Source organism: Limanda limanda, chromosome 8 (assembly GCF_963576545.1).
Source record: "Limanda limanda chromosome 8, fLimLim1.1, whole genome shotgun sequence".
Lineage (NCBI taxonomy): Eukaryota > Metazoa > Chordata > Actinopteri > Pleuronectiformes > Pleuronectidae > Limanda > Limanda limanda.
This window is the reverse complement of record NC_083643.1, coordinates 18524935-18543327: the sequence shown is the minus strand read 5'-3', so window position 1 is coordinate 18543327 and position 18393 is coordinate 18524935. Positions and strand designations below refer to the sequence as shown.

The 18393-nt window shown below is 43.6% G+C and overlaps 1 protein-coding gene across 1 annotated transcript in view; it reads right to left on the bottom strand.

Moving 5' to 3' along the window:
- LOC133009446 (cGMP-inhibited 3',5'-cyclic phosphodiesterase 3A-like) overlaps window positions 1–16494 on the bottom strand; it is a 72962-nt gene extending 56468 nt beyond the window's left edge. The window contains exon 1 of the mRNA XM_061076953.1: window positions 15559–16494. Within this exon, the coding sequence (XP_060932936.1) occupies window positions 15559–16494 (936 nt within the window). The remainder of the gene's footprint in view (window positions 1–15558) is intronic.
- Window positions 16495–18393: the final 1899 nt, after the last annotated feature.

Genomic DNA, 18393 nt, shown 5'->3' with positions numbered 1-18393 from the left:
AGATGAGTGTTCAAATGTGTTGAGCCTCCAGACGTGTGAGACAGAGTCAGGGTTTACTTTGTAGCCCACAGGGTCGTTGTCTGCTGTGATCTGACGCTACCAGGGTGGCGGTGAAGGGCACGATAGGACTTTGAAGTTAGTGCGTGTGTGTGTGTCCAACATGCATCATCTCCCCTAATGTTTTCTCTCAAATGTGACCCCTGGTTCCAGTTCCTTTCCAGCAGCTGACCACCACATGTAAAAGGGCCGCACAGGTCCATTGAATCCCTGTCTAATGGCCTGCACAGATGCCACTTTCCTGGAACAATTCCTCCTCTGTGCGTGTGTGTGTGTGTGTCTTTCTCCATGCAAACAGATTTTATCGTTCCACACATTTCCCCTCCGTATGTTTCACCACTGTCTGGAAACAATGAAAGGTGCGAGGGTTGGGTGGGGGAGCCGAGAAAAAGTGGAAGAATTCTGGAAAATGGCACGTTGGGAGAAAGGGAAACACATAAGGGGGAAAGTTATGCTGCTGTTTGGACAAGCGTTGTTGAGGGCAAGTAAAAAGGGAAGGAAGTAAACCAACGGCAGGTCAGTTTTGAGGGGAGGAGAGAGGAGGAGAGAGGGCAGACTATTGGCTTTCTAGCAGAATTCAGGCTGTCCAGGGCTTCAGAGACACCGTTTGTGTAGTTTTGACCAGGCTTGGTAGAACGTGGGTCACGATGATGGAAATCTAACACTAACTCAAACCAAGCCAACTGACCTTTTCATCTACCGGCCCTTGAATCGGTCTTAATATTCTGCCAACGTGGAAATGAATGAGTGCTTATTACATCTGTGGCAACATCACAGACACTGGCCGCTTCAATACAGGTGTGTGTGTGCGTAGTGTCGTCTGTTTGTATTTCCTTCGACATCCAAGTGCATTCCTGCTGTCAAGCAACAATAAGGGCGCATGTGAAACGAAGCAGAAATAAACTTTATAAGCATGTAATGTTGTCAGGTCTGTTCTCAGCTCACCGTCCCGCAACAGTAGCGGAAGAACACAACCACAAGGATCTGGGCTCAACGATAGACGTTAAGACCTTAGTCACAGTAAGTGAAGTTGCTTCTTGAAGGCGACCAATCTTCATTACCACTGACATTTCCAAAATAATGAGATCACGGACAGTGTGAGAAGAGTTCCCACTGCAGGAGCCACCATTTTGTTGTCTGGACTTTGTCTGAATTCCAAACGCAGAGAAAAATAACTGTCTGACCCGACATCTGCCTGAAACGATATAGCCTCTAACTTTTCCCTAAGGAAAAAATAACAAAAGACGGAGCAGCGGCTGCAAAAGCGGATCCAGATTCAAATACTAAACACTATCAACATATCAATAGCACACAGCCAAGCTTATGATTAAGATCAATGGGAATTGATATTTTCCTTTTCCATAGATCTTAGACACTTGGCAGTTTTTCGTCAGAAATAGGAAACTGACTGCCAGCTGCGGCTTGGCAGGTAGTGAAGTTATACAATTTTTTGAAATGGAGAAATGCTCCTACTCCATTATGAACAGAGACACTATATGCAACATAAAATAAATCTTCGTATTGTGGATAAGTCAAACCTGTGATGTCGAGACAAAGATCCCAAAGACGCTCAGATTGCAGATCGGCAGGCTCTGCTCACTAACTTCTCCAAGAGAGTGAGGACTGCTACAGGCATCGCAAATGAACATACTGTGTCCAGGGTTTGATTTCATCTATATGAAATTTGTGCAATGCCTGAGTTCTTTTCCTCCTCATTACCACAAATTATGTACACGATCAGTTACACCACAAATCGTGATGTGTGTATCAAGTTTAGAGGCTGAAATCAGATTAGACGAAGCATTATCAACTCCCACAGGAGACTGAGTTAGGACTCACATGGTGGCAGATGACTAAACAATAATCTGACAAAAAATATTTTAAAAAGACAGAAAGAGAAAAGCAGAAAAACACCTTGAAACAACCAGAGAAGCAGAGTTTTGGGCCACTTGGAGGCAAAACAATATAAGCTGTAAATACAATAAGGACATCAACATTATGTTGGCGAAATTTTTAGCAAATGTAATTTAGACATAAAGCAAATAAAGAGTAAAATCCATCCATCCACAACCATTGACACTAACATTCACACCTATGAGCAATCTATAACCTCATGTGCATGTCTTTGGGCGTATGAGTAAAATGACAAAAAATTGCTGCCTTGCTTGCCATACCTCTGCTTATTTGTCTTCACATGTACAAATCTTAGTGGACTTGCAAATCTCATTACATATTTTCTGATTTTTTTTACACATTTACAATCTGAATACATGCACTACGATTGATATTTATTTAAACAACTCTACACACACATATACACACAATTGATATTTCTAGAATACTGGCCCCCATACTAACGTCTCTGTCTGCCACAAGTCTGTTTGCTGCTGAGCAAGGCAGCAGTGGGTTTTTCAAAGTTCATATACTGTGACTATAAGCAACACCTTTCACATACATCTATCTGACCTATGTCGGTTAATCGTGATTGTCTATAGGAGCTAAACAAATATAATGAGATAAAAATGCCAAAGGAGACAGAGGGCCAAAAGTATTGGGTTTCATTTTATGATGCTGCACTGGAAATGTCTGTCAGCCTGGAGCAGTTTGATGTCCCCAATCTCTTAGAACAAGCACTATGACAGACAGCCTTTACATTTTCAATCAAAGGTGCAAAAAGCAGAGAGATAAAGAGACCCGGTACTGCACCATAGCATGTCTAATGAGCTGACAGAGCAGGAAGAAAAGCTTTATGTAATGTCTGAAAGTGCCAGAGTGATGGCAGTGATGGGAGGAGATTGCCTCTGGCTGATGGAGCCAGTGGAGAACTGAACTGGTGTTTCTCTAAGGCCTAACGTCACCTTGTCAAGCACTTTTGTAGGAACACAATCAATACTCAAATAGTATTGACTGATTGGTAATAAGGGACTTTAAGTGTGCCAGAAAACTGTTTCCACACAATTACACTACCAGCAGTACCTTTAACTTAGGGCAGGTAGGGTCCATGGATTCAAGCTATTGGGAACAAATTCTGACCTAACCATCAATGTGCCTGAGCAGAAATAGAGATTTATCAAACCAGGCATATTTTTCCAGTCTTCAATTGTCCAGTTTTGTTGAGCCTAGGGCCTCAGTTTTCAATCGCTGGCTGACAGGAGTGGAACCCGACGTGGTCTCCTATTGTTGTAGACCATCAGCCTCAAGCTTGGATACGTTTCTCCTCACCACAGTTGTAAAGAGTCGTCATCTGAGATACTGTTGCCTTTGTGTGAGCTCCAACCAGTCTGACCATTCTCCTCGGAGCTCTCTCATCTGCAAGTTGTTTCCATCTGCAGAACTGCTGCTGGATGTCTTTTTTTACACCATTTTGAGTCAATTCTAAACTGTTGTCCATGAAAAGCCCAGGGCCACAGCAGTTTCAACAATTCTCAAACTAGCTCGTCAGGCACCAACAACCATGACACAGCAGAGGCACTGTTTCATGTGACAATCGACTGAAGCTCCTGACCTGTATCAGAATGATTTTATGCTACACGACTGGCTGATTGGTTAATTGCACAAATAAGCAGGTGTATAGGTGTTCCTAACAAAAAGCTTAGTATGTGTAAAACCTGAATGACCCTCTCACAACCTCCCTTTTCTCATGCTCCTAGTCTACTGCCTGTGCACAAGCTGATAACCACATCAGTTCCTGCCCAGGCACAACCATAAACCAAACGTGAGACTGGCTTAAGTTTCTGTGCCGCCGTTTCTTTTTCTATGGGTACTTTAACGGAAAATAAAGCAAAGTAGAAAGTGTGCTTACAGGGTAGATTTGCGTGTGTGTGTGTGTGTGCATGTGCACAGGATCATCTGTGCAACATCTGCTCAACCAGCCCAAGGCTCCTCGCCTCTTGAGAAATGGGTCACGTTTCCCGATGACGTCAAAAGTCCTTCTGCCTCTCCAGTTTGTGGAGCTTTGCCAAAACCACCACATGCCATTCCTTGTCCTTACAATGGAAACACTCTTTCCGAAACCTTGATGAATCACCTGCCAAACCTTCCCCCAATTCTTAAATCTAAACACTGAAGTGGGTCTGACCATGACAGCACGACACATGGTAAAGGGTTGATTATCCACAAAGGAAAAAACACATCAAAACATTTTTGTCAACATGCATTTTTACATAAGCTCAAAAAGAAGGCTAGGATAACTAAGAGGTGAAAGAGAGGTATAGATTATAGACAAGGTTAGCAGCACCGCTTAAGAAAAGAGCAGATATGCAATGTGGTCTCAGAGCTGATCCAGGGTGTGAAGTTGCTAAACTATCTCATGTCTGAGGAGAAGACTTGAAAGGTCCTCAGAGGAAAACTAAAAATCTTTCCACTGACAGAAGATGAGAAAAGTAGGGCTTTGTATTTGCAAGGACCTCATGGTATTATCATGTCACGGCTTTGTTAATAAAGACGTAAATATCACAAAAACAAAACATATAACTCGACATTAGTCATTCAATTTCACCTTCACTTCTAGAAAACAACATTATACGGATAAACCTCGTTACCATACAGAGAGCTGGTATGATTAGTGTATGTGAGTAGATAAAAACATTTATTTTCATAATTCCACATTGCCACGTCAATATCAAAGCTTTGTCACTTTTTAACTTACTCTATTATCCATCATCCGTTTTCTCTCAGCTGCAACAGAGCCACTCTTTATCTTTTTCCGTTGTTGCACTTTTATTATTATGGCAAGACCAACTGTCCCCAGTAAGAGGCAGCTCTGCAGTGAAACCCTCACGTTTAAACTATGTATGAGAAAAAAATATGGATATTCAGATGCGGTACTATCGAGGAGGACATTACTGTGAAAGTCAGCTGTGTCATTACTTTTACACAGCCCTGAAGAGAAGATTTCATTGAAACTGTCCAGCCCTGAAGGACATAACACAGGGTGCAGCGACAGCATGAACGGAACAGCAGCTAATAGAAAAATATCATGGAGAGAGTGTGTGGAGTCAGAAACCTGAGGCAGCCAAAAAAAAAGAATCACCCTTAAAATAAATTCCCTGTGTTCCCATTCTATCCCCAAACCCTTTGTTGAATCCCATCACCTTCTCTTAAAACAGACTTCAAAGAAACACACAGAGAATGTTTTATCTGTTTGGACGAAGGGAAGAGGATGGAGATTCATTGGAAGTTTTCTGAAACTAAGGATATGAGTCTTATCAATGTGGCTCACATGTTGTCATGGCACGTGTCTTTTCTCACTTCTGGTTTCCCAGCCCGAAGGCGTGACCGGCACCAGCAGCCGTGGACCCGGGGTGGCTTGAGGTCCGTAAAGAAATTAACCAGTTAGCTGAGCTGTCTTGGGAAGGAGGGGGTGTCTGGAACCAACAGTCCACTATCTCCACGACACAGGACCACACACACACACACACGCAGCCTGCTGTTCATAGCCATTGATTATGGCCGAGTATAAACGGATGTCACCTGCACACGAACACATCAGCCTTGACATCATGTAGCGTCTCCAGGCAATGCAGAGCATGGCAGTAACAAATCAATGAGACCTTGCTGAGCCAGTCTGCTGAGCGTTCATGCAAGTGTGTATTTATGTGTGTTACAGTGTAGTGACATTCATTGAAAATAAAATATAAGGTCCTGTCTTCTCTCAATGTAGTATTACATTATTATTACATTTCCTCTTTCAGACACAGGGCTTTTTGAGTTGGTCAACCAATAGCAATAAGAAAAGAAGAGAGCGTCTGAGCCTCTATTCTGACTCATTGGTAAGTGAAACATAACAATGGGTGATGCAATAATACTGTAGCTTGCCACAATTTATGAAAATGCAAATAACCTTCGCTCAGCACTGAAGTGAGCCAGACCATCAAATTCAGATTAAAGTGCTCAGGTGTGATTTGGGGTTTGCACCTGGCTGCCTCCACCAGTGAGCATCAAGGCCAGACAGAGGAACAGGCATGACTGCAGACGGCCACTGGGGATTTCATGGCTGTAATTTGGCAGCTGGTAGAACAAGGCTGGAACACGACATATAAGAAATATGCTGAAGTGGGCAGCAGCTAGAGACAAAGCCGTCAAGTAGTTAAGTAGTTTTTTTTTCTCAGAGCTCCGACTCCAGGGGTTGAATATTATCTCTTAACTGTGAGTCTTTAAGTCACTCGAGCTAATTTCAGACATTCCGTATAATCTCCTGAAACCAATCGGAGGTCAGAACTCAAATGCAAATATCAGTTGACTGCGGACATTCTCCGGACTTTCTTCTGCCAGCCCCTCAGTAAAAATTGTCGAGCAACAGACGCACGGCTAAAAGAAACATAAGAGCCGATATCTGAAAATAGCTTTGGAGAAACTAACTGTTAAAAGTTGTGTCCAGGTGGGCCATGCTGGAGGCGTAGCTCAGAGAGGTGGATGACATCACAAAGTTACGGAATTCCAGTTTACTGCACATTTTCATATTGATGGACTGACTGCTATGATACTTTCACAGTATTTACATAGCACCTAACAAGTAATCATCATATTGCTATTTTTTAATTGATGAAAATAACTCGTTTCCTTGAACTGACCATCAGCGGTCTGTGTTTACAGAGTGAATTCAGAAAAAAGACCAAAGTGCCAGAGAAGGATCCACACTGTTTGACTGAGCATCATAACCAGCATTCCAACATTGGTATTTGTCCATGTATCCATTAAAAAATGTAACTCATATAGACACTGTGTACCATCATGCAAATTAGGCACAGCGCTACAGCCATACATTGCGTTTTTAATATCTGACTAATTGAAAGTGACTGTGCGAAAACAGCCCTTAACCCAAACCCTAAGACTCTCGCCCCTGCGAGGGTTGAAATAACCTGACTGACAGACAGATGTACAGACAGATTTTTTTTTTTCTCCAACATATTTAGAGAGTAAAACATAACATTGAGCGGGGAACAGCAGAGGCCTTGTTGGCTGCAGGGACAGACGGGCTCATGGTGAGCCAGTGAGGCAGCGGGGCTGGACGGACGGGGAGGACTCACCAGGCAGAGGTTACAATAACACATTTCCTCGCACTGCGCCATCAGGCTAGACACACATGCAGCTTAGTGACTGAACCTCATAACATTCAAGTCCAAAGGATACTATTCCAAAGTTTGAGCTCTACCTGTGATAGATACGTGCTTCTAACAGGAATTCAGTTGGTAAAGCAAAGTTTTTGAGGGATAAAATCTGGGATCAATCTGGTGGAATATAACTAAATACAATCGATTGTAATTAATGAATACGTTGACTCTATAATACTTAGTCCATTTATAATACTCACTCCATTACATTAATTGAAAGGCATAGCTATTAGTTACTTTGTTTTGCATAGAAAATATAATGCATTGTGACAGATTAAACTGCCTTAGAGTTTTGAAATGAACTCGACCATGACAAGATATTAAAGTAAAATACTGTTTATACTCTATAAACAATTTGAAAATTTGAATCCAAAATGCTCATCAACTAAAGAATAATAATACATCTTGTATTTTGGAAACTGTGATGAAATTATGAGGTTGTAATGTTTTGTGGAAATTGTGTACTTCATGAACAATTTGGATCAAATTAAAAATTTGTGCAATAGCTCGTCCAGCTGTAGACATGTGCAGCCAGTCAGGCAGTGTATTTCTAAATACAATCATCCCTCAGTGAAAACTGCGTCACTCGTCATGTTCCTGAAATAAATAATCAATTAATAGCTGACTATATTTGGATTTATTGGACAGCCTCAGTCAGAGGGGTTCAAAATGTTCCTGCCTGTTAAATGAAACGTAGCAGCAGCAGCAGCAACTGTGGCCTGTTCTGTTCCTAACTGAACCACAACGGTAAGACTGAACCTGAACGAGGGATTGGATAGGATTATGGAGGCCAATCAAAGATCATGAGATCAATTTTTGAGAGACCATACTCCCAGATGTGCACATGCACACTCAGGGAAGGGAAATTAGCAGTTGTTTCTTCCATTTGTTTTTCACACATCCTCCTAATGGCAGCTATTTACGTCTAGGACTGCACTCCCCCTTCCAACTCTCCACTTCTACCTCCCTTTCACCAACATGCACATATGTACACTCTAGCACACACTTCCCGGGGCAATGTGAGAGTGTCTATTCATTCGGCAGAGGCCAGCTGCACACCTGGTGACAGCCCAGGATGGTGGTGTTGGCTCAGGTCAGGGTGTGCGGGAGAGGAGAGCCAGGGAGGGGAGGGCTGGCTGAATGGGCCCACAGGCCCGTCCTTCAGGCTGTGCTCAACCTGCACATTCCAGTTCATTCAGCAGCAGTGCAGGCGCAGGAATGTCCCCTCATGTAAGGGATCACTGTCTTAAATGTGGGCTCCTCGTGTGATTGAAAAGGCTCTTTAAGAAGATAAATACAGATGAAAGCCAAACGTGTTGCGTTCAGTTCCCCAAAGTGATGTTCTGCCGTACCGGATATGTACTGGGAACTATTAACCTGCCCATCCTTTACAGGAGGAAAACATTGCTGCAGCGTTACTCACAATTGCTTGTTTTCGCACATAGAGCTTGGAATTGAACTTGACCTAAATGTGTTGTTACTACTGAGTATCAAAATTTGTCATTTGTACAAAAAGTACTATAACTAGTAATTATTTATTTCCTGTTTTAGTGATAATATTTCCTTATTTACACAATGTTCACAAAGGCTAACATTATCTTGTTCAGGGCAAATGTAGAAACAGCTATCATGAATATGCATAAACATCCTTATTGTGGTTATATCCAGGTTTGTAAAATAAGTTTCTCTTGACAGGCTCTGCTCTCACTTTACCTGGATTTTTTTTGCGGGTGGACCAGATTGGCCGCTAGGTGTGAATTATGAAATGTGGGCCGTCATGATGTCACATTATATCATGATGGCCACATGCAGAAGTATCGGCCGGACAGCTGACGAGCCATTTCAGGTGCTTCAGGGGCAGTGTTGTAATGTGGAGGAGAGAAGCTTCATTTACCTTTGGGCTTTTTAACTTTGCAGAACTTTTACAAAAACATAAACACTATGAAAGAAGAGTTGTCGTAAAAACTCAAAAGATGTTCAGTTTGTCAAGTTTGAACGACTGTAGTAAACATGGCGGCCTCCGTAGAGAGGACCTACTCCCGATGTTATGATAAAGTATTTAAATATAAAGGGCCCATTCTAGGGTAAAGAAAAAAACTATTCGTACAATTTAGATGACACACATTAGTGAAAAACATCACTAGGATTATTTTCTATTCAATTTTTGCCAAAAGATCCCTTTCACTTAGATCTTACACACTGATACTTTAAAATTAGCTTTCAAGTGACACATGTGCTCCAAACCACAAATCAAGACCGCCAACCAGCCCCTACACAACAATCTCACACACTGCCAATGTAGACGCTTGGGTTTTCATCAAAGATTGGAGAAGTTGGGCTTCTGTTAAACAAAGAAATGTGTTAATAATCCTCAGAGTTAATTATCCAAAAGCGTATTTTTATGGTAATGCAACTCAAATCCAGGTATCATATTATATGCAAATATGCAAGTGACTTCAGTCACCAAAACACACACTCTCTCCTCTCTTTCTTCATCTTTGCCTCACACAAACACACTCATGCAGAAGCACACGCATCCACATACTGTACGCATACACCCATTTGTGCCAGGAACATTCTGTTCACCTCCATCACAGAAAGACTCAGTCTCTTATGGTAACACAGAAAACCTGAGTGACATAATTGCCTTGGTCTAGAACGGACAGCAGAAGAAAGTACAGCGTGTAATCTATCCTTCAACGCACACAGAAAAATTCTATAATTCGCTTAAGACTCCGACCATTCTATTCAAATAGGAGGCAGTTATTAGAATCCTGAGGTGTTAATATGTGTGCTGTGTGTCAGGACTGGAGGCCTCTGCCTGTCTAACAGTTCCAGCTGCGTTGGGTTGTGTCTGTGGTTGGAGGCCCTCCGTGTTTCTCCGAGCGGATTCAACCTCTCAGCCTGCAGCATCTGGCAGCCATCAAGCTGCTGGCAACACACACACACACACACACTAACACACTTACGTCCACACACATGCTCACACAGACGTGCTTCCATAATTTCCATGGTAATCCGTAGGGAGCCAGATCGTGGCTGTGCCAGGGGTAGGGAAGCGATGGAAGAGGGGCACTACACTTAGTGCTGGACCTCTGGTTTGGTTGGCTTAGGTGATCACAGACACGGGGCAAGAATCAGGATATGAGCTACTTATGTTGCCATAAATGAAGGTAATGAAAGAATTGGACACATATGGTGAGCCATGTAATGGGGAGTTTAAAGAATAATTCCACTTTATTACAACTTGGGTCTCATTTTCGTAGTTTGACTATTATTGCTGTTGGTAATAACAACATTGTTCTCATGCAGGTAATTTCTGAGACCATGGCAACATCATTAAAAAGAGTTTAAGTGGAGTAATAAGAAGGACGTTAGACGATTATTTACCATTTAAAGGAACAGTTATACACTACATGCCACAGGCATGACTGGGGTGGTGACTGTTGATGTTGTGACATCACTAAGTTATGGAAGTCCTGATGGTTATCTTAAAGGCACAGTTGCTGAATACAGCTCTGTGTACATTTCTCTGTGTATTCAATGCAATGATACTTTCACAGTATTTTTATAGCGCCAGCACTTACTTCATGATCAAAAATATGTTTTTTACACTAGAATGACACTGTGGCCCAACAGTCTCCTTTTGAAACCACATTTAAATTTACTAGATCCAGATTTTAATTTGTTTTCGTACAAAATTCACAACACTTTACCTTAACGAGCCTGATTATTTTTCATCAAGATCAATTAAAAAACGCTATACCTCGCAAAGTAAAAGAAAGTGAAATCACGGACCTGCCCCCATCTCCAGATCTGTACCGAATTTTAATTGGTTCTTTCCTGACCCACACTGCATCCTCCCAGTAGGTTTCATGTTAATCTGTCCAGTAGGTCTAATATAATTTTTCTTACGAACAAACATACATACACAGTAGAGGACCTTTAACTTTATAAGCAGGTTGGAGCTGCTGGTTATTGTAGAACTGTGCAGAAGGCTGGTTTGATGAAAAATGTGTGTAAAATATTTACGCCGCCACACACATCAAACCTCAGTTTAATGTGGCACACACTGGGAAGCCAACATGGCAGACACAACACATTCGAATTGGGTGCACATCATGCGAAAAGTTGCTACTCAGTTTCAGTTGAATGCGAGACCCTTCCACCATTCAGAGGGGGGGAGTAAGCCTGCTGTTTTGCCTGGCTACTAAACAAAACCTTGAATGACCTACTTTCATTTCTACCCCGATTCCTCCACCCTTTGCCTCCCTACACACGCGCACACCGCAGCTAATACACCGGGACTGGAGGAGGATTCAAAGTGCAAAGTGAATCCCCCAATCTCAGTATGCATGACCCCATCCTTATATCAGCTTCCTTTCCAAATGCAGAGGGAGGCTTTCAGCGAGACCATTCCTAACCCGGAGGCCAGTCCAGTGAAAAGAAGAAAAAAGAAAAAAGTGAAAAGAAAAATGAAAAAAAAAATCATATCCCATGAGGCTATGTGTTTAGAATACAAACAAGCTGTTTGGGATGAGAGTGCGCACTGGCCCAGTAGTAAATCACTGCCCTACAGGCTATCAACAGCCTCCTCCATCCAAAACACAATTCAATTATGGATGGTGCAGCAAAAATAGAGTAACAGGAAACATTTACAACAGCAACAGTAATTGTGTTTGGATCCCATTCCACAGGAAGTCATTATCATAGATTTCAAGAATATCTTCATCATCCAAGTTAAGAAAGAATTTCCTCCTCTGGTTGGGATAATATTTGTGTTGGTGTCAGTGAAAGGACAGAGCGCCGAGGAGCGGGAGGAGTCACCCACCGAAACGAGAGGTGTTTCCAACACCTCGCTGAGAGAGAAGCAGAGGCAACTCACTGAAGTCCACTCCCCTCCCTGCTTTATCAGTTTCTGCTCAAACTTTGCAGCTCAGGTAGGCTTGGTAAGGAAAAAACCTTTGACGTGTGCTGGCAACATGGCAGACTTCTTTCCTCTGCTCGCGAGGAGAGAACGTTCCATGACAGAGCTGATGTCTGCAGCAGGAGAGACCTGGACTCAAATTTCCTTACACGCTGTGAAAAGCGATCCACACCACAAGTCCACACCTCTTCCTCCAGTTCAATATCCCGAGCTGAAATACAGAAGACTGGCCTGTCATTTTGTATTAACCCACGAAGACGGACTATCCCGCGGAGGCCCCCAGCTAACCGCTATGAGATCAACTGATAATGACTTTCTTTTATTATGCCAGTGATTGGGAGGATGACCCCAGCATTGTGAGATCCACCCACTTAGCTGAGCTGATAGAGGCTGGCAGCCAATTTGTAATCAAAAGGAGGGCGAATGGCTGTTTATTAAATCTACCGTTGAGCAGATTGAAGCGTAGCCTCGGAGCATGGCTTTGGCAGAGCGGCAAAGGGCAACACGGTACATTTAAGGCTCGCGAGGAAGCAAAGGCAGATGGATTTATTTATAATCTGTTTATTTTTTGGATTAACTGTTCTTAAATAATGACCATCAATCTGAAGGGGCCATTATATATGACTCTGAGGGAAGCTTCCTGTAGAGGACGCTTCCTGTGAGCTGCGATCCTCCATACAACATGACATTTTCCTTCAAACACTTCACAGACGCGGAGCTAATGCAAACACCATCGGGGCAACAAAGTGCAGATCTAACCCTCTGTCATGCCTCTGTCTCTCCTGCTTCTTTACAACATCACAACTCTATTTGACACAGCAAAAGCGCAGGACTGTTAAAAGATCACACAGCCCCTTCAGGTCATCGAACTGAGAAGCACTACCTGGAACAATATGGCCTCCGCGCTTCCGTGCAAACCTCAATTTGCTGCTGGAGGCAGCGTGGGTTGGTCACTTCATGCCGTCTAACGTCGCCCTCTGTTCCCATCAGCATGTGGTGTCTGCATTGTGGCCCCTAACGTGTGTCTGACCCCCCTCAGGGAGGCCAGTGGGAGCGAGGTGATGACTTGTGTGGGTCAGCATGGGCTTGTTTACACATTACAGACCACACAGACAAGACACGGATAGGACAGCATATGTATGCCATGTGTGTCTCAATTACAGGCAGGCCATGACTGGCCAACTGCATTGCACAACCGCCACACATGAGCAGGGAATGCAAGAATCAGGCTTTTCTACAGAAACTCTATTGGCTTTTTCTAGCTCTTCTTTTGTAACCTATGAAGACAGGCTGAGCACGGCTGTCTTAACATGCCACAACAAAACAAAACAAAAAACAAAACATCATCATAATAATGATGATCCCGGCCTGGTGGAGGTGTCAGAGCAGAAGAGACAGAGATGTAATAAATGTTGTGAGACAGATGTTGTTTTCTTGCTATGTTTCCTCCATTCTGCTCAGGTTTTACAGGGGCAACAAAAATCTAAAACAGACCAAAACATGTTAATTGCCACAGTGGCATCAATGAGAGCAGTTAACTGCTAATGTTTTAATTTTAGGGCTATTTTTATTGTTCACTAGGTTACTGCATCTTGAATCCCTCAGGCAAATGGGGTCTGAATCTTAATGTGATGGTATCATTCATTCTCTACTGTTTTTGTAGTGAAATTTGGTGAAATAGTGCATATAGCTTTAGCAATAAAAACAAATAATGCAGCCGGGTTGTGCAATGTTCACTCTTTGGATGATCAAAATATCTGAATTTGTTGTTTTACAATTTTTTATGTCAAAAATATATGTAAAAATCTTGCATGATCACAGTGTGAGATCACACGTAGAAAAACTTTATTATTTCATGCAAAAAGAGATAAAAATGTTAAATATCATATTTCTTTTCAAATGCAAAAAAACTGAAAAGTAGTAGTTCTTTCCATTATTTGCAACATTACTTATTTATTACACAGCAGCGTGAAATAAGCTGACATCTGTACACATGCTTGTTTACAGAGCAAACTTTATAGCCAGCAATTATGTTGCTCATCACTCATTCAAAATAAAAAATACATTCTCACTCTGTCACTGCAGCACAGCAACAAACGCTCATCAGATTAATAAAGACTGACATATGAATAATCTTCGGCTCAAACCCTAATAAGAATAAAGTGTAAACTGCTTCCAATTTGTGTGTGTGTGTCTGTGTGTGTGTGTGTGCGTGTGTGTGTTTGTGTGTGTGTGTGTGTGTGTGTGTGTGTGTGTGTGTGTGACCACAAAGAAAAACAAACAAGCACATTACAACGCTAACTATCCCTGAGAGCTGAGGACATCTTTCAAGTGGCCGGGGGCCGACAGTGCAGCCTCTCATCTCCAAACCTAACTGCACTCACAGGTCACAAGGGGAGCTTTGATCACTGTGGAAATCTGTTTCCCATTCACATGCCCAGCATGCTCATTGATTTTCCATAAGGTGGACTGAGGAGATGATATGAGTTTGGTTGAGTGAAGCCCCCCCATCGCCTCTTTAACGCAGGTATGCATGTGTATTAGTATCAGAGGAGGTTTAAAAGCCAAGGCTGCTACATTCCTGGGGTTTTGAGGACAGCGAGCCTTGATGAGTGATGTAGAGCAAGTGGCAATAATTAAAATCATGGACAGAAAGATCAAAAATGCATTTGTCATTTTTGGTGGCAGTGGCCCATCTGGGAAAAATGTTTGACATAAATAACCCAGGATGAGATGAATCACTGACATCATATCCTCCGCTTCCCTTTCTCATCAACACTTAAAAGCAGCATTTCTAAAATAGCTTCCCGCTGGCAACAAAAAAATACCAAATTTGGTCCTTTGCTCTTAAATGCCAGAAGAAAGCAGCAGTTGCATCTATGCTGTACATATATCCACATGAAATAAAAGCCCTTCAGCGTGCTCTGATGGGTGCAGCCTTCTGTCCATACTGTTAGAAGATAAGGGAAGGCTATCATACTTTCACATTTAAGAGCAAAGACGTTCTTGAGTTCTTACATAAACAATGGCACAAAGAATATTGTGAAAGGTTATATCTGATGACTGCAAATTGCTTTAGCTGTTATCCCAAACTGATCAAAGCAATAACAACTGACCAATGCACATTACAAGCAAACTGTAATATTCTCAGTGCAATGTAAAACAGGATACACAATAATAATAATAATAATAATAAAAATAATAATAATAATGCTGTGTAATTGAGACGTCACCAAACGAGACTTCTTTAAAAGCTCTGAAACCTCCAACAATAAAACCACTGCTAAATAAAAATAATGATAATGATCAAATAATGGTGAGTATTCTAATTAGAGTCCTACAGTCCTCATGTTACTGGGCTTGCACTGCGCCCTCCTCTCATCTCTAACATCAAACTCGTCATTGGAAAATAAAAAAACAAGCCCAGAAATATGAAAGTTGAACGGGACAGAAACTTCTTACCTGGTCCCTCTGGATGCATGGCAGAGAGGTCCGGCGATGTGACTTACTGTTGGACTGACTGTGTGCCATGTCTGACGCTATCACAGAACTGGACCTCCTGCGCCTTTTAAATACAGGGATCTCTTCCCTGGCTTCAGTCACGGGGGTGCAGCCCTCCTTGTGTCTCCCTTGGTTAGGCAGGAGCTTGTCAGCATACCTCGCCAGCAGGATGCCCAGCACTCCAACCAGGTACGCCACGTACGGTCTCCAAGTGGCCCTGACTTTGTGCAGCGAGAAGAGCGAGATGGTCCTGACCAGGCTGAGGAGGACGACCACGGATATGCTCTGGTTCAGCTGAGCTACCATGAGTGCGCCGGTGGCCACGCAGACGAGCGCGACGACGGCCGCGGTGGAGAAGGAAACCAGCCGCTCCTCCTCCTCCTCTGTCCCGGGCAGGAGAGCCCACGCCGCCGCTGCGCCCAGGTGGCACACGGTCAGGAGGGCGAGGGCGCTCGGGACCGGCACCCCGCAGCGGAGGAGGTACACCCCGACCCAGAAGAAGGCACACAGGAGGGTGGACAATGGCGAGAGCACACTCCAGCAAGTTTGCAACAGCTCCGCAGCGCAGCCTGGACCCAAGTGAAGGGAGGACGATGAATGCGAGAGTGTGTTGTCAGCGCTGCTGCTGCTGCTGCTGGCTCCAGCTCTTCTCCAATCTGCACATTTGACCAACAGAGCGAGAAAAAGCGAGAGCGACCCCACACACACCGCACTCCGGAGTCTCTGGGAACTCCACAATTTGGTGAACATTAGCCTCACCCACGACTCGCAGCCTCGGTCACGGCACAGTGGGATGACACATGCTTTCACATAACCATTGCGATCCGGTGCGCTTGAGCCTTTTTCGTGCGAGCTGCCCTGCGCACCGGCACTGTCAGATTGCGCAGGCATGGCCATCATCACTCATGTCAGATATGAAAGTATGAGGAAGTCTTTAATGCATCTATACCACTGCGGTCACGGGGCAGGACGTGGGTTAATGAGGAGAACAAACACGCGTTTATTGTCCGCATGTTGAGAAAAGTAGCGCGAATACGCACAGATGCGTCTCCATTTACGCACGGGGATGCGCCGCCACTGGACGCGTTCTCTTTGTTTTCCCAGGTGCTGGTGGAGACACTCCTGCCCTGAGCAGCATGAATGGAGGCTGGATGTCCGAGTCACTCAGATGTGGATCGGATCTAGGGCAGCGCTCCTCCGCACACACGCGTCCTGCGTTGCCCTCCTTTGTGGCGCGCCGTCGCTTTCACTTCTTCTGCCATTCTCCTCGCTCGGGTCCGGGCAGCAGCAGCAGCAGCAGCATTGGTCTCTGTCGTGAACCATCAGTCCCGGTCCGTGAACACACTCAATCGTACACGGTGCGCTCCGTGGCCATTATTATGATTTGGCCACTTCCCTCCTGAAATAGCAGAGGCTCCACTTACTTTCGAGGATAAACGCTGGCGAGGAATTCGAGCCGTTTCAGAGCGAGGTGTCCGTCGGGTTATTGTTCGTGTTTTGGGGGATGAATCCAGAGTGTTTTGTCACCCGCTCTCCAAGCAGCCGCCTCAGCTTACACCCCCAAGTTCCGGCTCCCCACACAGGGAGCAAGATATTGCAGCAGCAGTGAATCCCCCCCAAATCCTCACTCAGCCAGCCCAGCAGGCGCTATCATCATCAGATTTGAGTTTATGTGCACATCATTTTATGAATATTATATTTCTTAACCTAATTAAATACACCAATTATGAGGGTTGACCTACATAAGTACATTAGTAAATGAATCCACGCTTATCTCTATAAGCCGTTTCAGTGCAAGGTTTTCTACCTTTAAAAAACTGCCTCAACAATTTCATTATTTTTGATAAGAGCAGAAGTGTCTGGATGCTGACGGGAAAAAAATTGGAGCTTTGCAGGAAAACTGTTTAGCTGTGAAATTCCCAGAATGCTCCTGTGGTTGCCCTGCAGCTTGACTCTTTGTGCCCCCCCTCCACACACACACACACTGTCCACAAGCCCATTGAAATATTCATCCCACTTTAAGTGTAACTGATGAGCCGTTGCGTCACAGTGGAAGGTTGCCATCAATGTTTCAGCACAGAAAGACCTTTCCGTGTGCACATACAGGCCTACATGTGTTCACAGTTCAAGAGGCACATGTGTGTCGCCTCAGATGTGCATGTGTGACGCCCTCATGGGATCACGCCTTGTCACATAAGGTGGATATATATATATGCAAATATATAGACATGGCAGCAGGCACATTTAACCTCGCTCAGGATTGCTGATGCACTGAGAACGATGCTGACGTACGAACTGCAAGTCAGTCTCTGTCTCATCTCTGCAACTTTGCTACTTCTCTCTCTCCCGCTCTCTCTCTTTCGAACGTACTTCAACCTTAGTGAGCACACTCATTGATATTTGTATAGCCTCGGACAAAAACCCTAACCAACCAAACCTTTACCCTAATATAGTCTTAATTCTAACCTTAACCCCCCCAAGAAATAAAGACTCAAACAGGCCTTTGAAAAATTCAGGACCGGCCAAACTGTCCTCAATCTGTGAAGTCTATGATCAAAATGGTCCTCACATAGACACAAAGTACAAGTACACACAAAGATTTGTACGGCTATCCTTAATACAACCATTGACTTCAGTTCATTATGGACAGTCTAACCAAAAACATATCCCCAACCTTAACCAGAGTTACTTCTTGCCTAACCATAACCTAACCATAATCAAAACCCAACATAAACATAAATATACACCTAAACCTAACATTAACAAACCTCAACATAAACATAAACCTAACCTTAA